This window comes from Larus michahellis, chromosome Z, assembly GCF_964199755.1.
Source record: "Larus michahellis chromosome Z, bLarMic1.1, whole genome shotgun sequence".
NCBI classification, from domain to species: domain Eukaryota; kingdom Metazoa; phylum Chordata; class Aves; order Charadriiformes; family Laridae; genus Larus; species Larus michahellis.
The window spans coordinates 70,520,993-70,539,034 of NC_133930.1; the positions used below are offsets into that span (position 1 = coordinate 70,520,993).

General features: G+C 38.6%; 1 protein-coding gene across 2 annotated transcripts; it reads left to right on the plus strand.

Annotated features, from left to right (window-relative positions):
- The first annotated feature begins 5,082 nt into the window (after positions 1-5,082).
- Positions 5,083-17,634, plus strand: GTF2H2 (general transcription factor IIH subunit 2). 2 transcript variants are annotated; one of them, XM_074568819.1, is made up of 15 exons: positions 5,088-5,768; positions 5,857-5,934; positions 6,686-6,722; positions 7,350-7,436; positions 8,246-8,296; positions 8,765-8,819; positions 9,640-9,745; positions 11,082-11,172; positions 11,327-11,414; positions 11,964-12,071; positions 13,250-13,313; positions 14,199-14,302; positions 16,262-16,364; positions 16,671-16,710; positions 17,124-17,634. In XM_074568819.1, exons 1-15 carry the CDS (start codon positions 5,713-5,715, stop codon positions 17,241-17,243), a joined length of 1,188 nt encoding a protein of 395 aa, XP_074424920.1. In that variant the 5' UTR covers positions 5,088-5,712; the 3' UTR covers positions 17,244-17,634. The 2 variants fall into 2 exon arrangements, with proteins under 2 accessions (XP_074424921.1, XP_074424920.1); XM_074568820.1 differs by lacking the exon at positions 16,671-16,710 and having other exon boundaries at positions 5,083-5,768.
- Positions 17,635-18,042: the final 408 nt, after the last annotated feature.

An 18,042-nucleotide genomic window follows, 5' to 3' on the forward strand; every position in this document is an offset into this window, starting at 1 on the left:
AGTTTCAGTCTCTGAGAAACTGTCTCCCAGCCCCTCAGAGAGTGCCTGCATAGCCTCTCAGAACCATCCTGCTTCTCCTTTCCTGGCAAGTTTCCAACAAATGGGTCGGGGAAAAGGGGACACCATGCCTGTGGCTGGAACAAGGAAATAAACCAAATGGAGACAGCTGTGTGTGGATTCCTCCACATTTCCCAGCAAGGTGCCACAGGTGTGGCTGAGGGGATTTTCCAAGAACTGGGGAGAGAAGATGGGTAGGAATACTACTGTCTGCCAGTCTTTTGGGTTTTAAATAGGATTAGTGCAATGCATGGCAGTGGGGCGTGCTGAGCATTGAGCCCCAGGAGAAGGCATTTACCTTTGCAGCTTAAGAAGTCCAGCAGGGCAACGTGTTGCCACCATTACAGTAAATTACTTGCTCAGTCCTGGATCCATTAAGGACCTCAACACTGCTCAACAGGCACTTTTGGTGCATACAACTGGTGAGCTGGTTTTGCTCTAACCTATCAATGGAGAACTGAAAAGGGACCTGTCAACAGTGCTCTGAACAGACCAAAGAAAAAATATTAGTCCAAGAAACATTTTTCTCTCTCAGATAAATTGAGATTAATGAAATAAGAATTAATGGCTGAGAGCTGAAGTCAGTCAAATGCAAGACAGAAATTAGGAGGAAATTCAGTGAGAATTAGTTACAATCTGAACTATCAGGGAAAGTGGTCTCTTGATATCCTTAAAGAATAGAAGGTATACTTCAGGCAAAACTAAAATTATTAGATGATTATCACCTCGGTCTCTCTAGGCAGTCTCTCTAGTTCAGCTCTCTGAATCTACCTTGTTGCATGTATGTACAAAGAGTCTGCTGTGTGGTCTTACTCCTGTGACTGGGTTTTTGCAGAAAGTAGTCAACATTTGTTCCATTCTTACTAAGTAATGCTGCCCTACGTCAACGGGCATACAGCAGTCACTTTCAGTTACAGCCTTTCCTCAGACGCTGAGTGCCTATAACGAGAACGTTGATCCTTCAGTCTTCCTATTAGAAAATGGCTGCCTGGCTCCACAGATCTACGAAGGGAAACGTCCAAGAGACTTACAGTTTCCAGGAATATAATAGTTTTCAAACTGGACTTGAATAAATCAATGAAAGAGCTTTTTTTTTTTTTTGTCTTGATAAACAGCTGGATATCCTTGATCAAGACAACTGTGGCAACATCTGCATACTCTTTACTAATTGTACATTTTTGCAGGGCAGATAAAGCAGCACCTAACAAATGTAACCACAAGTTTGTATTGCATAGTAGTGTGGACTAGCTTTCATGACAGCATATCAACTAAAAATAATCATGGCAATGAAAAACCTAATTGATTTAAAATTGTAGAAGAAGACATCCAATATTTAGTTTATTAATCTCAAAATTGTGGTGGGATTTGAAGCATTTGGGCAATAATGATGTACAAAATGACTGTATATCCTGTGTTCTTGTCCAGCACTGAAGTTCTTGGCCTTGTCAATAAAAAATATTCCTGTTCTGAAAGAAGTCTCATTTCTCTCTTTTATTAAAATTGTCAGCTTGCAGACATTTTTCCATTTTGACGTTTTATAAATTGGACTTTTTCTTATTTAAGAAAGGATGGCACATGGTCTAATGGGAGCAGATCAAACTACAGCTTTATATTCAGTTCCTAGAAGCACATCCTGACTTCTTAAAGAATTCCCTTTCTTCTATCTTCAGTAATTTTAATTACTTTCCTTCAAAATATCTTGGATTTTTCCCAGGTATGCTTTAATTGAAAACTAATTCATTTCTCCTCTTGGTGTGGTTCGAGGGAAAACAGAACTAATTTTCTTTTCAGTAATTTTACTTTGCAGTTAAGCCTCTTCTACCTGACTGAAATTAATGGCGTATTTTTCAGACAGTGTCTGCTCCCAGAGTGGTAAGGCCTGATGGTTACAGTTGAATACCAAGGAATGGTGTGCGCGGAGGCTCTTGCTTATGCTCTCTGCTGTAAGAGCCAACGTCAGCTAACTTTGTTGTGTACCACTTTGGAGGGTCAGAGGTGGAAAAGCGTAGCGGGGCCGCACCTGCGGGGAGGAGCCATCGGGACAGGGTATTCCGTCCCGTCTACATCCCCCTCAGTATAAAAGCTGAGGGATCAAAGGGGTCAGCCTCTTTCTTCAATGGCCGGCGTCCGAGGAGGACTCTGTTCATCTGCCTTTGATCCCCATTCGTGCGTTCCTTTATCCAGATTAGGAATCCAGTTCCCATCTGTCACTGAGCCCAGTCTGGGACTTCCCCAGTGCCTGCCGGTGACGTGATGGTCATTCTGAGAGCTTGATACTGGTTTTGTGTATATTGTATATATTTAATTATTTTCTTATTAATATTATTGTCTTTTGGTAATATTATTTTACTGTTAATATTTCATTAAATACTTTAGTACTTCTTTTCAACCCATGTCTCTCGCTGTCCCTCTCTGAAGGGAGAGAGGTTAAAGAGAGCATCTGTCAATTGTTTAGTGGCCAACCCAGCCCAGCCCAGCCCTAACCACGTCCATTTCCCCTGTATTTATAAATTGCTCGCAATAAATGCAACAGGCTGAAGGATACAGAAGCAGTAAGTTTTTCCCCACTCCTATTTAAGGAAATATTACTGCTGTTTAAATGTTTTCTTCCTCATTTATTGTCTTACTTGGATGCAGAGTAACACCCCTTAGAAACGGACGCTCAGCAACTTTCCTGTAATTCAAGAGGTCAAACCCAGTCTTGGCACACTTCCACTATACCCAGCAAAGTTATGATTGCTCTGTAGAGAAATTGGCTAAAACTAGCCTTATTGAGCAAATCCTCACTGTGATGCTTACGAAATGGAAACTGCCGAGGACATGAGATGGATCAGTGCTGCCTGGAATTATTTTAGGTAGAAACAAAACATGATCACGTACCATCAAAAAACCTGAAACTAATTTGTTACCTCTTTTTGTATTTCGATGTTAATCTGAAAAGATCTCAAGCTCTTTCTGCACATGAAAGAATACACTTTTGCAGAGCGGCATTTTCTTTTTGCTTGCATTGTGGGAAAGCAAACATTTTCAAGCTTTTAAAATGACATGTAATTTTCATTCTAGCAAAATAATTTGAGACATTCATACAATTCTAGAATCTGCACTGTAATCCTGTTTAAATGCAGATAAAGACCTTGTGGAATTACCAGAACATGTAAAATGGCTATGATTGATGTATTCTTTCATCCTGACAGATTGCTTATTCCTTACTATTCCTAAAATATGGGAACTCTGTAGATGTCACTGGGTTTCTTCCTCTCTACCTATAATTGAGTAGATACAGCAATTTTCATTTTCTACCACTGTGTGTAGTGTTCTGTTCTGGAGATACATAAAAATTATATATAGGTGTGTGTAAATTATATGTAAATAATTTTTGTCTTTTTCACAGCAGATTTCAGATCTTGATAATTTTGAACATTTCATAGTTTTGATCCTGTTTTTCTATTAGTGAGTTTGTTCTGATAACAAATCTGTCCCTCTGTTCCCTTCTACGCTTATATTTGTATTTTTTCCCTGCTGCCTCATTCTCGCAACGGCCAGTTCATCCCATGGCAACATTTTGTCATCACATCATCTCAAGCACTCTGATGTTAATCCATACAACTGAAAATGCTTTTCTTGTGTTTAAACAAATCATCCTCTAGGTTTAACATGAACTAGTTGCTGTTGTAAACTCCGGAATGTAGGGACCATGTTGTTCTTCATTCAGCATCAACTGGTTTGATACTAGTGCAGAATTGTTTGTCAACTTCTGGGCATAGCAAAGTAAGAGTAACAGAGTAAAGTTATTGTTAAATAGTTAAATGTAGTTCTGTAATCTTTACTACAGTAGTTGTGAAAGGTGGTTAGTTAACATCTATAAATATAACAGTGCATTTTCAGTGTGAGAAGCACAACCTGTTTTCTGCCTGCATGTGAAGATAATCACTATTACAAGAGAGAACAATAAAAGCCCCTCCTGGACATATGTACCAGCCCAAACCCCAGTATTTCTACTGTGTGTTAAAACTGTAATCAGTTTTCTTCTTGATGCTTTCTTTTAGCATCTAGTCATTTTTGTGTATGCAAACAAAATAGCCTGTTGCCCTACTTTGAAAGGCAAGCGAAAAACTGTAGCTTCAGGAAGTTTTCACCTCTAAGCAATCCCTAAATTACATCTTCTAGCCTAGACTTGTGCTATTTTATAGACCAAAAATAAACTTTTTCAAAGTTGCATTGGCATGTACGGTTAGAACTCATCCAGCCCAGTATCTTGACCAGACACAGCTCTACTACATTAATCAATATTTCAAAATCTCTCTGCTGTAATCTGCAATGACAAGAGCTGCTGGATATGAGCTAGAGTCCTTCTTATATCTTTCCGGCCACTTTTAAAAGTAAATTGTATGCTTGCAAAGGAGACAAACAGTAAATTTAAAGATACGTGAAAAATGGAACCTACACAACAATTAGCAAAAAACTGCATTTCCTTTGGTCAGAGCAATTAGCACACTCACTCAATGGAGTAAGAAGCATCCCGAAGCACTTTTTAAATGTAATTGCCATTTAACTGTTCACAGCTTTGTAGTGATAGATTATTACAAGAAATCCCCAAAGAAAGCCATTGTAGTGAAAAAAAGAACCCCACAGGAAAGGGGAGATGCTGAATATGGTGACATTATTCTGTGTGTTTGCAAAAACTTGTATTACTCCACTACTCAGTTTGCTCCTGTGAGTACACTAAAATCACAGAAAATATACCCAAAACCTCGCAGCAGTGAATGAATGCCAAGTTCTGTATTTCAGAATCACGCTAATATGCACTTTATTTTGTTAAGTAAGTGACGGATGTAATGATGCATTAAAATTCAGTGCCACCGTATTTGTAAATAACAGTCTTTTCCCAGACTCCAGGCTCCTGCATTCTTCTGCCAATTACTGAAATTACTTCACTTAATTACAGAAACACCACATAAACCAGGGCAGACAGTGCCTTAACCCTGTTGAACTGGTCCCTCAGACGATGGAAGGCTGGGTTGACCTGACAGAACTCACGGCCCGCACTACCGACGTATCCACGGCGACACTACCGTCCTTTTTTATAACTTAATCGGCGCATTTTGATGCCGTTGTGACAAATATCCTGTATTTAACTGCAGCGGCAGCGTTATTTCCCTCAGTCTAAGGTGCCCAGGAGGAGCCGCTGAGACGCCGGGCCGGACAGCTTCGCCACCGCCCCGCCCCGCCGTTCCGTGTCCCGCTGAGACTGGGCCGGGAGGCTGCGGCTTCGGAGAAAATTTTTGGGGCAAATTAAACCCAGCGTTACCGGTGACCGCTACCAGGCCCCGCCGCGCTCCCTCCTACCTCCCCGGAACGATCGCTCGGCGGCGCGGGCGGCAGCCGGGCGGGGTTGGGGGCGCACACAGGCGGATCCGGGCCGGCGCTAGCCCTTCCGGGTCAGGGCGACGGGGCTGGTGGCCGCTGCGGGTCCCCTTCCCCTCAGCCTTTCAGGTCGCCGGCGGCCCCCCTGGGCCGGTCCCTTCTCGCAGCCCCGTCAGCCGCCGTGCGGCACCGTAGCGGGGCTTCTCTTCAGGCGGCAGCTGGGCCTCCGGGGCCGGCGGCCTTCGGTCTAGTCAGGAGCGGGACCGCCCTCGGCGGAGCCGCGCCGTGGCCATGGATGAGGAACCCGAGCGGACCAAGCGCTGGGAAGGGGGCTATGAGAGAACATGGTAAGCTTTCCTCCTCCCTCCTCGCCTTCTTATTGGTGACAGACGAGAAAAATCCTCCTTCTGCTCAATAACTGTCTGTTTTGCGTAGGGAAATTCTTAAAGAAGATGAGTCCGGATCGCTGAAAGCCACCATCGAGGACATTCTTTTCAAGGCAAAGAGGAAAAGGTATTATGTGTTGCCACGAGCCCGCTAATAACACTGGCCTCGTCAGTTATAAGGACTTAATCATTACAAAACTGAGTTCTGTAGGCTGAGTAAGTGTATCGGCACGCCTGCAATATATTTATGTGTCCTTACCCCTTCAGAGCTCCAAGATGCATGCCTCTTGCCAGCTACTTACCAATTCTGCCAGAAAAAATAGTGAAATTTACTTTTCTTTTTAATCTTATGATTGGTTATATCCAGGCTAGGTACCCCCAATGTATGCTAGCTATGGAGGTGAGGTCTCAATCTGATAAAACATGGAGGTCTCGATCTGATAACACACAGTGCGGAGCCTTGCAATTGCAATTTGCACTGCTTAGAGAAAATCCCTCGACATTTTTTTTTTTAATACACAAATCATGCGTCAAGCTGGGTTTTGATATGGCACCAGATTTGTGTTTCAAATCATGAGAAAAAATGCTAGATAAAACCTAGATTTTCCTTATTTTGGATTATGTTAGAATACTCAAACTTGGATAAAATTTTAAGGTTCCGTTAAACCTGGTAGTAAGACATAGTTTTTGGTTGTTTGTTTTCCAAGAGGCATGAAATATCTTTGCAACTGAATTGTCTTTTTTTCAGTGTAGGTAAAGTGTCTGTCTGTTATTGCTTCCTATCTGCCAGAAGTCTAGTATTGAACTTGTTCTGGACTTTTGTTTAAGGAACCGTTAATTCTTTTGTATCTAACTTAAATCCTTTTGTGTCTTATTAGACTCTGTGAACACCATGGACAAGTTCGACTTGGAATGGTATGTTAATCTCTTAACCCTTGTCTGTCCTGAGTCCACAACTGTTTGAATAGAGGTGGTATGCCTAACCTGAAATACACTTTTGCTGACTTAATGTGCTTGAGACCAAAGCTTACACTTTCCACCAGTTTGTTTTTGTTTTTTTTAAAACATTCTTTGTTCATTGGCAGTGTGGGATGTGAAGCGTGAGTATTCAGAGGTGAAGGTTTGGTATGTTCACTGTATCAGGGTGTGTTTTGCCACAGCAGTCATATTATGTGCACTTGCACTGTCAATTTTTCTTCATGAGAAAAATGGGCATAATTTAAATGAGTTGTAAATAATAACATTACTTTACACAACGCTGAGCTCTTCAGATGAAGAGATGAAGGTGCAGACTATGCATCTTTTAGCTTATTGTGAGAGGGAAAGAACAGTGCGCATTTTTCAAGATAGTCTTGTTTTTCATTTTCAAGGAAAAGGGGGAAAAATGCTTTACTTTTCAGTTGCTGTTGATTGCAGAGCTCAGTACACTGAATTTTACCAGTTTGAGGGAGGAAGTAGTTGCTCTTTAAAGTAAATGGAATAACGAACAGTTCATTAAAATATCTGTTCTCTGAGTGATTATCACTTATGGTGAAAATGCAGATGCGTCATCTTTATGTGGTTGTTGATGGATCAAGAACTATGGAGGACCAAGATTTGAAACCGAACAGACTTACTTGCACTTTGAAGGTATTTCTGTACTCAAAAGTTTTCTCTTATTAATCCACTGTTTCCCTGTAAACCAGTTCCATTTTGTATTTAAAAGAATGGCCGTCTCCTGTGACTAGATTACATGCATAGCGTCATCTCTCCTCTCATCCTTACGTTTTTTCCCTTGTTTCTGTTGCTAGTCTGTAATTTTCCTGGTTTTTGAGTAGTAAAACCTGTGTGATGTTAGTTTGCCTTCCACAAGTACTTCTGTACAGCAAAAATGCTTTGTAAGGACTTATTATGGAAGACACACTATGAAAAGTATGTGGAAATTAAGCCAAAGTATTGCCCATAGTAAGGGATGAAAGAAGAATAAGCATGCTTTCATTACACATCTAGGATTTTTTTTTTTCTTAAAGTTGTGTTTTGATGAATTTTGATTTGAATGGATGCTAGATAGGAGTTTAATTGGATTGCCCCTTCAGACTGTGGATCTATACGTCTTGTACTATATACGATCTTCTCTAACAACACTAAGCATTGAAATTGTGGGTTTTCATGATTTTCTACAGATTAGTGTTTTTGGTGTATTGTAAACCGCCATTTGAACCAACAGTACTCTAGAACTTTAATGTATGAGGGTGGCTAGTTTCTGAAAGTTAGATTGCATTGGTAACATGGGAGGAAAGAGAAGGATGGAAGGGCTGGGGTGAAAGGAAAATGGAAAGGGTGGGCACATTCCCCTTTTTTTCCCAACGATACTGGATGTTTTGCAAGTACCAGCTATTTAATGCATGTGGAATAAAACTGTATTTAGTTTTTAACAGTCTTAACTTTTTTCTTTGTAGTTACTGGAATATTTTGTTGAAGAATACTTTGACCAAAATCCTATTAGTCAGGTATGTAAAACCATGCAAGAAACAAGTAACTGAAAACTGTTTTAAAAGTTAGTTTTAGTTTTAACACTGTCTAGTAAACTGTTTTCAATTTATGTGTTCCTTCCCATCCCTTCCTCATCAGTCTGGTGAAATTCTTGTTTCTGCCTGAACTAATGAAAGTAAGAACGCATCTATTCCCTTTTTCCTAAGCATAAATTCTAACACAGAAGACTTGATTATATTTTTTTCAGGCATTTAGAATTTTGGAAGATTTCTTTTTGTAACTTATGACAAAAGTACTGGAAATAAATACAGGAATGTATGTTAAGTGATGCATAGTGCTGCTGTTGTTACACTTACAAGAAGACTTGTATAGTTAAGTAATTCTGATCCATAAAGAAGTATTAGGCAAAATATACCAAAAAACGGAAATTAACTTATTTTTAAAGTTGCTAAGAAAATTTTGCCTTTTTTTTTTTCCTTCTGCAGATTGGCTTAATTGTAACCAAGAGTAAAAGAGCTGAAAAAATGACAGAACTTTCAGGTAGGGAGGTGGTTTTTTGTTGTTTTTTAAATTGGAGATGTTTTCATCCCTTGCGTTGGTGTTATAAGTTGTACCTGGATGATGCTGCTGAAAGTGAAGTAACTGTAACATAGTATTTTTAATTTAAAAGAGAAGTTATTGCAAGTTGTCTGAAAGCAGGGTCTTTATTTTGATCTGTTTTGATCTAGAATTGTCATCATGTGCTTGTCCATGATCCAGTCTTATCCAGATTGCCATTAAAATATGCTTTGTTTCCCCTATAGTTAATTTCTCACTCTGTAATTTTTGTATTTTATCACGTCTATGTGTTCTGTGAGATCTGTCTGAATGTTAAGAGACAAAGTTACTTTGGTTCCTGTCAGCTGTAACTAGGGATCCCTGTGACTTCAGAGATGAAGTCTTAATTTTTTCTCTTTATTCACATGTAAAACTGGAGCAACTTTATTGAGGAATTTGAGGATCAATCAATCCTTGAACAGTACTTTGAGGAAACTAAACTCCGTTTCTGCTGAAACACTTTTGAGACACTTCACACTCATGTTAAGCACTTAATGATGCGCACCAGTGATTTTATTCTTTTTGACTTCTTAAAGGTTCTAACAATTGAGTGCCTGTAGAGCAAATGTCTTTTTGTTAATATGCTGTTTTATGGTTTTCTGCATTCTGATCAAGAGGTCAATTTCTTAGGAGAAACATAGAGTTACAAGTCACAGTTTGAAAACTGTTGTTGTACAAGTACACATATACATTAAGTATATAGTTTAAATATTGTTATTCTTTTAACTTGTTATTTCAGGTGAATTATTTTTTTCACTTACAGGTAACTCAAAAAAGCACATAACTGCTCTGAAGAAAGCAGTGGATATGAACTGCAGTGGAGAGCCATCCCTATATAATTCCCTAAATTTGGCCATGCAGACTTTAAAGTTAGTATATACATGTAGTTTTTTTGTTTTCTTTGTTTTTCATAATCAGTATAATCTGATTGTGAATTTTTGGAGGGGCGGAGTCGGCATTTTTTACAAGTAGCATCTTGCATCGTGCTGACCTGAGTCTTTAAAAGGCAGCTTTATGTCCTCTTACAACACAAACAGTTAAGAAGTTAAATAAGCTAGTAGTGCAGAAATTATTTTTCTGACACAAGATGCTTCTATTTGGAGGTGTGCTGCTTTACAAAAAGCAACAATATTTTAAAACAAAGTAGATGATTTTATGCCTACAGGAAGGATGGGGAGGGGCTCTTTGTCAGGGAGTGTAATGATAGGACACGGGGTAACGGCCTCAAACTGAAAGAGGGGAGATTTAGATTGGATATCAGGAAGAAATTCTTTACTGTGAGGGTGGTGAGGCCCAGAACAGGTTGCCCAGAGAAGCTGTGGATGCCCCATCCCTGGAAGTGTTCAAGGCCAGGCTGGATGGGGCTTTGAGCAGCCTGGTCTAGTGGGAGGTGTCCCTGCCCATGGCAGGGGGTTGGAACTAGATGATCTTTAAGGTCCCTTCCAACCCAAACCATTCTGTGATTCTGTAATGCGGTGGTGAAAGACCCCGCAATTATTTCTTACTAGAGGTATGAGAGAGGGCAGAGTTAGGGGTTAATAATGATAAGAGAACAGGAAAAGAAATAGCATTGAATCACAATAATCTAGTGGAGTTTTGGCACACTTTAGAAAGGTAAATTTTCAGGTAAGATAGATTTTAAAAAGGTTAAAAAACTTTTTTGCTCTGTGAGGTGTTGAGATGGGGTGAACATTTGTCGAAGACCATTTTAATAAAAAGTTATAGTCAGAACCACTGGTAGAGCAAAGCTGGTAGTCAGTGTCATAAAAAATATATGAATGACTAGTTGGAAGAGAGTTTTCCATTAAGAACTAAAAGACAGTAGTTAAAAGTAGTGGATGTACACCTATAAACTGATTGGAGATTTTTATTTTAAGAAGTCAGGAAGACTTACTACAGTGTTGCTAGTTTGAAGGTGAATTTTACCTGTAAGAGTATGGATGAGGTACAGGGATAACTTAAGCATTAGAGCAAACAATCAGGTAACAACTACACAATCAAGTACTGTTATTTTAGACACTGGAAAGGTTTGGGTTTTGGAAGGTGAAATTCTGCTGCTCAGAGAAGGGTGTTAACAGCATCTTATGATTTGTAGGAGACTTCATATCATGTTGTCTCCTGACTTTAGTATGTTAAAGTCCTTGGAAGCTTTAGCGTACAAGTACCTTAGTGTACAGAAGTAAATGAACTATATACTTTCTTTAGGCACATGCCAGGACACACAAGCAGAGAGGTTTTGGTAGTCTTCAGCAGTCTGACGACATGTGATCCAGCCAACATCTATGATCTAATTAAGGTACAGAAGTGAAGTTTGATTGCTACATTGAACGACTAAGCTATTAGACTAAAACCAAAAAGTTGCAGTATCATTGCCAAGTAATTTTCATTTAAAACTTTGAAACTTTTTACTGTTTTCTGAATTTGAGTATACTTTCTTTTTCTATTTGAAGTGTTTAAAAGCAGTTAAGATCAGAGTGTCTGTCATCGGCCTAAGTGCTGAAGTTCGAGTTTGTACAGTACTTGCCCGAGAAACTGGTGGTATGTATCTGACATTCAGTAGTTACACTACTAATACAAGTTTAAAATCAAAATTTAGTAACTAATTTGTCATATATTCATTTATGCATTTTGATATTTAAGTATGAATATTCTGTTGTGCTGGCAGAAAATTTAAAGGTTCCCAAATCTACAAAATATTTAGTGAAATATTTTAAATTTAGTGAAATTATTACCAGCTGATAGGTGCAGCTGTAGAGAGAAGAAATATATACATGTAAAGCTGTGTGATGTGGAACTTAATTAATGTAACATGTTAATATCAATTACTACAGTGGTAACTCTTACAATATCATTACTACAGTGTCATGTTGGAGAAAAATCTATAGGCCTTCATATCTAATTAAACATTCTGGTGTTACTGATTTTAAAACTTATCATTTTCAGTAGCATTAACAGGACTGGTTTTTGGGAACGGGGTTGGCTAAATTATTTTTTTTTTACTTAAGTTTTTTTCTGTCATTTGGAGAATATGTTTGTATTCTTATCTGCCTGTAATCTGAGAGTGAGGTGTTTCTTTCTTTGTGACAGGAACATACAACGTTATTTTAGATGAAAGTCATTATAAGGAACTGCTGATGCATCATGTTAGTCCTCCACCTGCCAGTTCAAATTCTGAGTGCTCCCTTATTCGAATGGGTAAGATATGGTTTTGTTAAAGTCCTAGCACAAGATTTGTGGATCTTGTCTTTCTTTCTTAGCATCTTCTGTGTTAAAGCCATAAGAATAGTTAGAAGCATAATAAAGACATTGCATAGTAGTTTTTTTATTTTAACTTTTATTTTGCTAAATAGATATCAATTTTCTTAATGTTGTTCCTGCCAAGTAGTCAACTTTTAATTAAAAGTTAAGAATTAAAACAAATAAGGCAATAAAATGGAATGATATTGCTTTTACAGTAATTGGTAATTGGTATAAATGTAATACTTAGAAACGAAGGATGAAAAACTACTTTGTTTCTCCCTCTGTTTTTTTCCCTGCAGAAGGCACCTGTTATAAGCTCTAAGAGCCATCTGTTTGGCCAGGTAGTGCGTGTTTGTTAGGGGCACTGTTGTGGTGGTCTTTCAAAGAATGGATTGGGTACCTTTTCTTCTGATGTATTTCTCAATAAATTTAAGCCTGGAGTTAAACTAGAATAGGAACTCTAATGCCATGAATTATAGTGTTGACTTCTCAGTTTCATCCACCTGTTTTCACAGATAAGAATGTGTGTATTTTCATGTGTAGATTTAAATACTGAAGAGATTTAATTGTTATAGCTGAAGCCTGAACAGCAGTTGGAAAAATTTAACTGCTCACTTGACATGAGCTGTAAAAAATAAGTGACAGAAAGAATGGTATCTGTTACAGCCTCCGTAAAGTGCTATAGTCTCATCTGTCATATACTGCACTTGGAAAGTGAGTAAACGCTTTGTGTCTGCATACAAAAATGGTTTCCCCTTAATTAGAAAACATTGTTCAAGTGAACATTCATGTCATGCTCTTTCTGCTTTCCTGCCATTGCACATCATTTTGGTTTTAGCTGTTCTTCAAAAATGGAGTTCTAGTAAGCTTCAGTTAATATGAAGTCTTTGAAAAGATTTTTTTTCAGTTGGGGGAAATACAGCAAGGGGTTTGTTGGTGGGTATAGGTAGAGACCTTTAGGAAGAATTTGATACCTAGTAAGAGTGTATTACTTCTCCTGTAATAACAAACAAACAAAAAAAGATGTAGGCCTTAATGTTTAAAATAATCTTTGGAACTTCTCCATTGAAGCCAAAAACTGAAAGGTTACTTGCATGGTTAAAATTAGTAACATGGGATGTTTTTCTCTTCAGGTTTTCCTCAGCATACTGTTGCTTCTCTAGCTGATCAGGATGCAAAGCCATCCTTTAGCATGGCGTAAGTAGAGTTGATTAGAATTCAATGAGCTGATTATAATTCAATAATATTCATGTTTAGAAAATCTGCTTGTCAGTGACAATATTGCAAAATGACATGGGAAAAAAAGTAAATATTGTCTTGTGACTTCTCAGTAGAAATTTTATTTCCATTTGCACATCCAGTATGTGGCTGTAGTTACCTCTGTTAAATATGCTTTTTAAAATTTACATTTAAAATTGTTTGAAGGTATTAAGTGGCTTTTAGTTGTGTTGTGCAGTGATTAGAACACCAGGATGCTACGAGGTATTGAAGTAATAGCTACCCATTTTAGTTGACTGCCTTGATGAAGTATTTTTATCACTGTAAAGATAATGATGAGGATGAAGGGTATTATCTGGAATAAAGTATTTTTTATCTGTGTACTAATGTGACTTGAAAGGGAAGTTTAAAATAGAGGCCTAGTTTCATTAGTGTACCAGTGCTCTTCTCAATGGAAGGAATCGTAGTTTTCAGGGATGATAGGGGAATCGGAATTTTCAGACTGAAGCAGTGTTTACTGTTTGAAAAAAATAAGTACTAACGTGCATCTTAAAGTCAATACAGAGTATTCATGTGTTTGTAAGTAGAAGTATTTATGTTGTTACCTTTCATAACTTTATTTTTTAAAGATATATTGGCTCCTTTATGTGGGAAATTTGGTCTTTGTTCTGTTTCTGTGGGAAAATGTGGTTACTGGTGTCTCACCCTATTGATTGCTTTCTGACACTTCCATACATGTGGAATGGTTGCATGGAAGCTACTGAAGATTTTTAAACTATTTGTTGTGAGCACTATGTAGTATTTGTAGTTATATAGTGCTATGTTGTTATCTCTTAGGTGTTAAATTGTCTCTCTCTCCTCTAGGCAATTGGAAAACAACAGTGAGCCGGGTCTTACACTGGGTGGGTATTTCTGTCCCCAGTGCAGAGCCAAATACTGTGAACTTCCTGTGGAATGCAAAATCTGTGGTGAGTAGCAAGAAAAGGTGAGCAGGTGAATTATGAGTTAGTGGTAAGAGAATTAAGGGGTAGAAAAATTCTACCAGCTCTGCTTTTAAGGAATTAAAAGCTAGCTCTGCTTTTAAGAACCCTGCATTCCTGTGTCCTGCGATTTCAGCTTCGCACTAGGGACTTTCAGGACTATACCTGTAACAGTAACTCTGTATTGTATTCCTCCCTAGTATAATGTTATAAACTAACAGCCCTAAAGCAAAAGAGGGAAGAAGGGTGATTCACCTATGAATGATAATAATTTCCTCAAGAATCCTGATTTAACAGACACACCAATGTTTCAGATTTGTCAGTGCAAGCCCATGAAGATAAAAAGTGCTTTGGAGTATAAGGGGATAAGCAGTATCCCCTCACCGCTGGGACTATGTGGATGAAAGGTTTCAAAGTTGAACCCAAGGGCAGGCTGCACAATGACACAAGAAAGTTGTAAATGGAAGTCCTTCCGTCTTGCAAATATTAATGACTATGCAACCAATTGTGCTCTCCCCCCGGCCCTTACTTAAGAGCAGGAGGGAGGATTAGCATTTTTTACAGTATTGTGTAAGTGACAGCTGTCCTCCTGTTAGCTTCTACAGGCATATGACTAAAACATGATAGGTATTATCAAGATGTGAGTATTTGGCAAGAGGATGAAATAATTCTAGTTTTGGGTCACCTTGTCCTAGTTTCATGTCAAAGTTTTCACGTTGACATGAGTTTCGTTTCAGCAAGGTAGTAGTGTAACTGGAGAAATCCTGTGCATCAGCCACAGATTCTTCACAGCTGCAGCTGTCAGCAGCACAAGACGTTTTGTCTTGTCGGACGTTTACATTGCATGTGAGGGAGTGATGAAGAAGTTTGTGGCAGCACATGCCTGAGCTAACACTAGCCTGTTGGCATCGTTCAGCCCTGGCAACTAAGACCCACACAGCCACTCATTCACTCCTGGATGTGGGAGAGAATCAGACGTGTAAAAGTGAGAAAACTCGTGGGTTGAGATAAAGACAGTTTAATAGGTAAAGCAAAAGCTGTGCACGCAAGCCAAGCAAAGTAAGGAATTAATTTACTACTTCCCATCGGCAGTCATCTCCTGTAGAGCAGGGCTCCATCATGCTTAATGCTTACTTGAGAAGACAGATGCCGTAACTCTGAACGTCCTTCCCTTTCCGCGTTCTTCCCCTGGCTTTTATTGCAGAGCACAGCATCATACGGTATGGAATATCCCTTTGGTCAGTTGGGGTCAGCTGTCCTGGCTGTGTCCCCTCCCAGCTTATTGTGCACCCCCAGCCTACCCACTGGTGGAGTGGTGTGAGGAGCAGAAATGGCCTTGACACTGTGTAAGGACTCCTCAGCAATGACTACAACATCCCCGTATTGTCAACACTGTTTCCAGCACAAGTCCAAACACATAGTTCCGGACTAGCTACTGTGAAGAAAATTAACTCTATCCCAGCCAAAACTGGCAGACCTGCGTCAGCTGAAAGGGCTGTGGCGTGGCTTCAGCAGTATTACAGCAGGCTGCAGTAGATCTTTGTAGTGGGCACCATTTTGACTGGTGATGTGAAACAGGAGAACCATCATTGCCAAAGAGGAGTTGTGCATTTAGATGCACATAAACAAAATGCAACCATAAAAAAAACTTGCTAACTTTACAACTATGCATTATAAGTGTACATATAAAGACTGAGTTAAGCCTTTAAATTAGAAATTTGGGCAATTTGCTTGGTCTTTAATTTATATTTGGATTTGATTCTGCAAAGAATTAGAAGTTTGGATTATGGAAGCTAACGAACAAATAATTTTATGGTTTTTAATTCTTAAAAGCTCTAAACCACTAAGTAATTAAAAAAATCTTTTTTCCTTTTGCTTTGTTTAATACAGAAAAGATTTTTCAGGAAGTCTCCTCTTGTAATAATTTTGATGTCTCTTTATTTGCAGGTCTTACATTAGTGTCTGCACCTCACCTGGCTCGGTCTTACCATCACTTGTTTCCTTTGGATGCCTTTCAGGAAGTTCCCCTGGAAGAATATCAGGGGGAACGGTATGCAGATCATATTTGTGATAGTGAATGTACTTGGGGACCCTGTAAATTTTTTTTTTTTGTCACAAAAGTAAGAATAGCTGGCAGCAGATTCTTTGCTGCTGGAGACACTGTTGAATGTTTGGGTGCTTTGGGGCACCTTTGGCAATCACAAATATTTGTAGTTCCCATTAACAGTTATCCTGTGTGTTCAGTTGAATAGCTGAAGTAATTGCCGTAAATTGTTACTACGTATGAGTTAGTGTTTAAACACTGTTTTACACAATCTTGACTTTTTTCAGTTAAAATACACAATTTTGCTTTTAGGTATTGTCAAGGCTGCCAGGGAGAAATGAAAGATCAAAATGTAAGTATGTTGAACTGCATTGGAATTTGCATTGAGGGATATCAGATGTAGTGATGATCCTTTAATATAGTCTTTTGAAGAACAGAAAAATATTTGTGGAGGTTTATCCCATGGTTAACCAGAATTCTCTGTTACAGAGTCACGCCTTTTAGACTTGCAAGGTCTATAAAAGTGTGGGAAGGGCATAAATAAGCTTCCACTCTTAGACACATGGAAGCATCTACAGTGACTCCAGCTCATCCCTTTGGGCATACTTGCTCTTAGAAACTTTAGTTCAGTTGGGTTTCTGTGATGTGAGCGATATATTTAGTCTATTTACACTGTCTTGAGGACAAAAGTATTGCCCTACTGTAGTGCTCTGATGGTGATAATTTTTTTCCAATTTAACTTGTTTTCCTGTCTTTTCCACGCAGGTTTACATATGTAAAGTGTGTCAGAATGCATTCTGTGTGGAATGCGATTTGTTTATTCATGATTCTCTGCACTGCTGTCCTGGCTGTATTCACAAGCACACTGCTCCCATACCTGTATGACGTCATCTCTTTTTAGAAATTGTCATAACTGTGACCTTCCTGCATAGGTCTATTTTTTTTTGCTCAGCCGTAACTTTCACCTAGACAGCTCAAAACAAGAAGGACCTAGATGATTACAGAAGGATGAAGACTTGCTTGGGAGCAAACTAATTTTTAGCTAATGTGTTAATGATTTTGTTACTTCTAATATATTCTGGAATTATCTGTATCTGTTTTATTCTCTTTGCTCTTCTCTGAAAAGCTCTGGCTTTTTCTGAATTTTATTGAGTAACATGTATATTTGTAAATGTGGAAGTTATAAAACTGGTTTGTATAATAATGTGGTGATTCATCTTCGTTTCGTTATTTGTTCAAAAAAGAAGCCCTGAAAATATATTTTATATGTAGATTATTACAAGCTCTGGTTTTTGGTGGATAGTGGAGTTCTATAGATCAAAATACTTTTTTGTAAGAATTTAACAAAGATGTTTTTGAGCAATTAGTTTTAAGTATTGTGGCTATTCACCTTGGCCTTCAGCAAGGCAATTCAAATAGAGCTGTTACAAATGTGCTGAAAACACATTTTAGATTTTAATGGTACAACTCAAAACTAACTGAATTCTATTACTACCATGTCTGTAGTTGTGTGGTTTGAGTTTCACGTTCTTGTAGGAGTGTAAGGTTACTGGAAGGCACTGCATTTGCAAAGGTGTAAGACCTGAGTTTTTACAAACTGTTTGATGGCCACAGTGTTGAAGACAGTGATGCTGAAGACAGTGATGCTATTTTGATTCTGGGGCTAGGATGAATTTCCAGAACA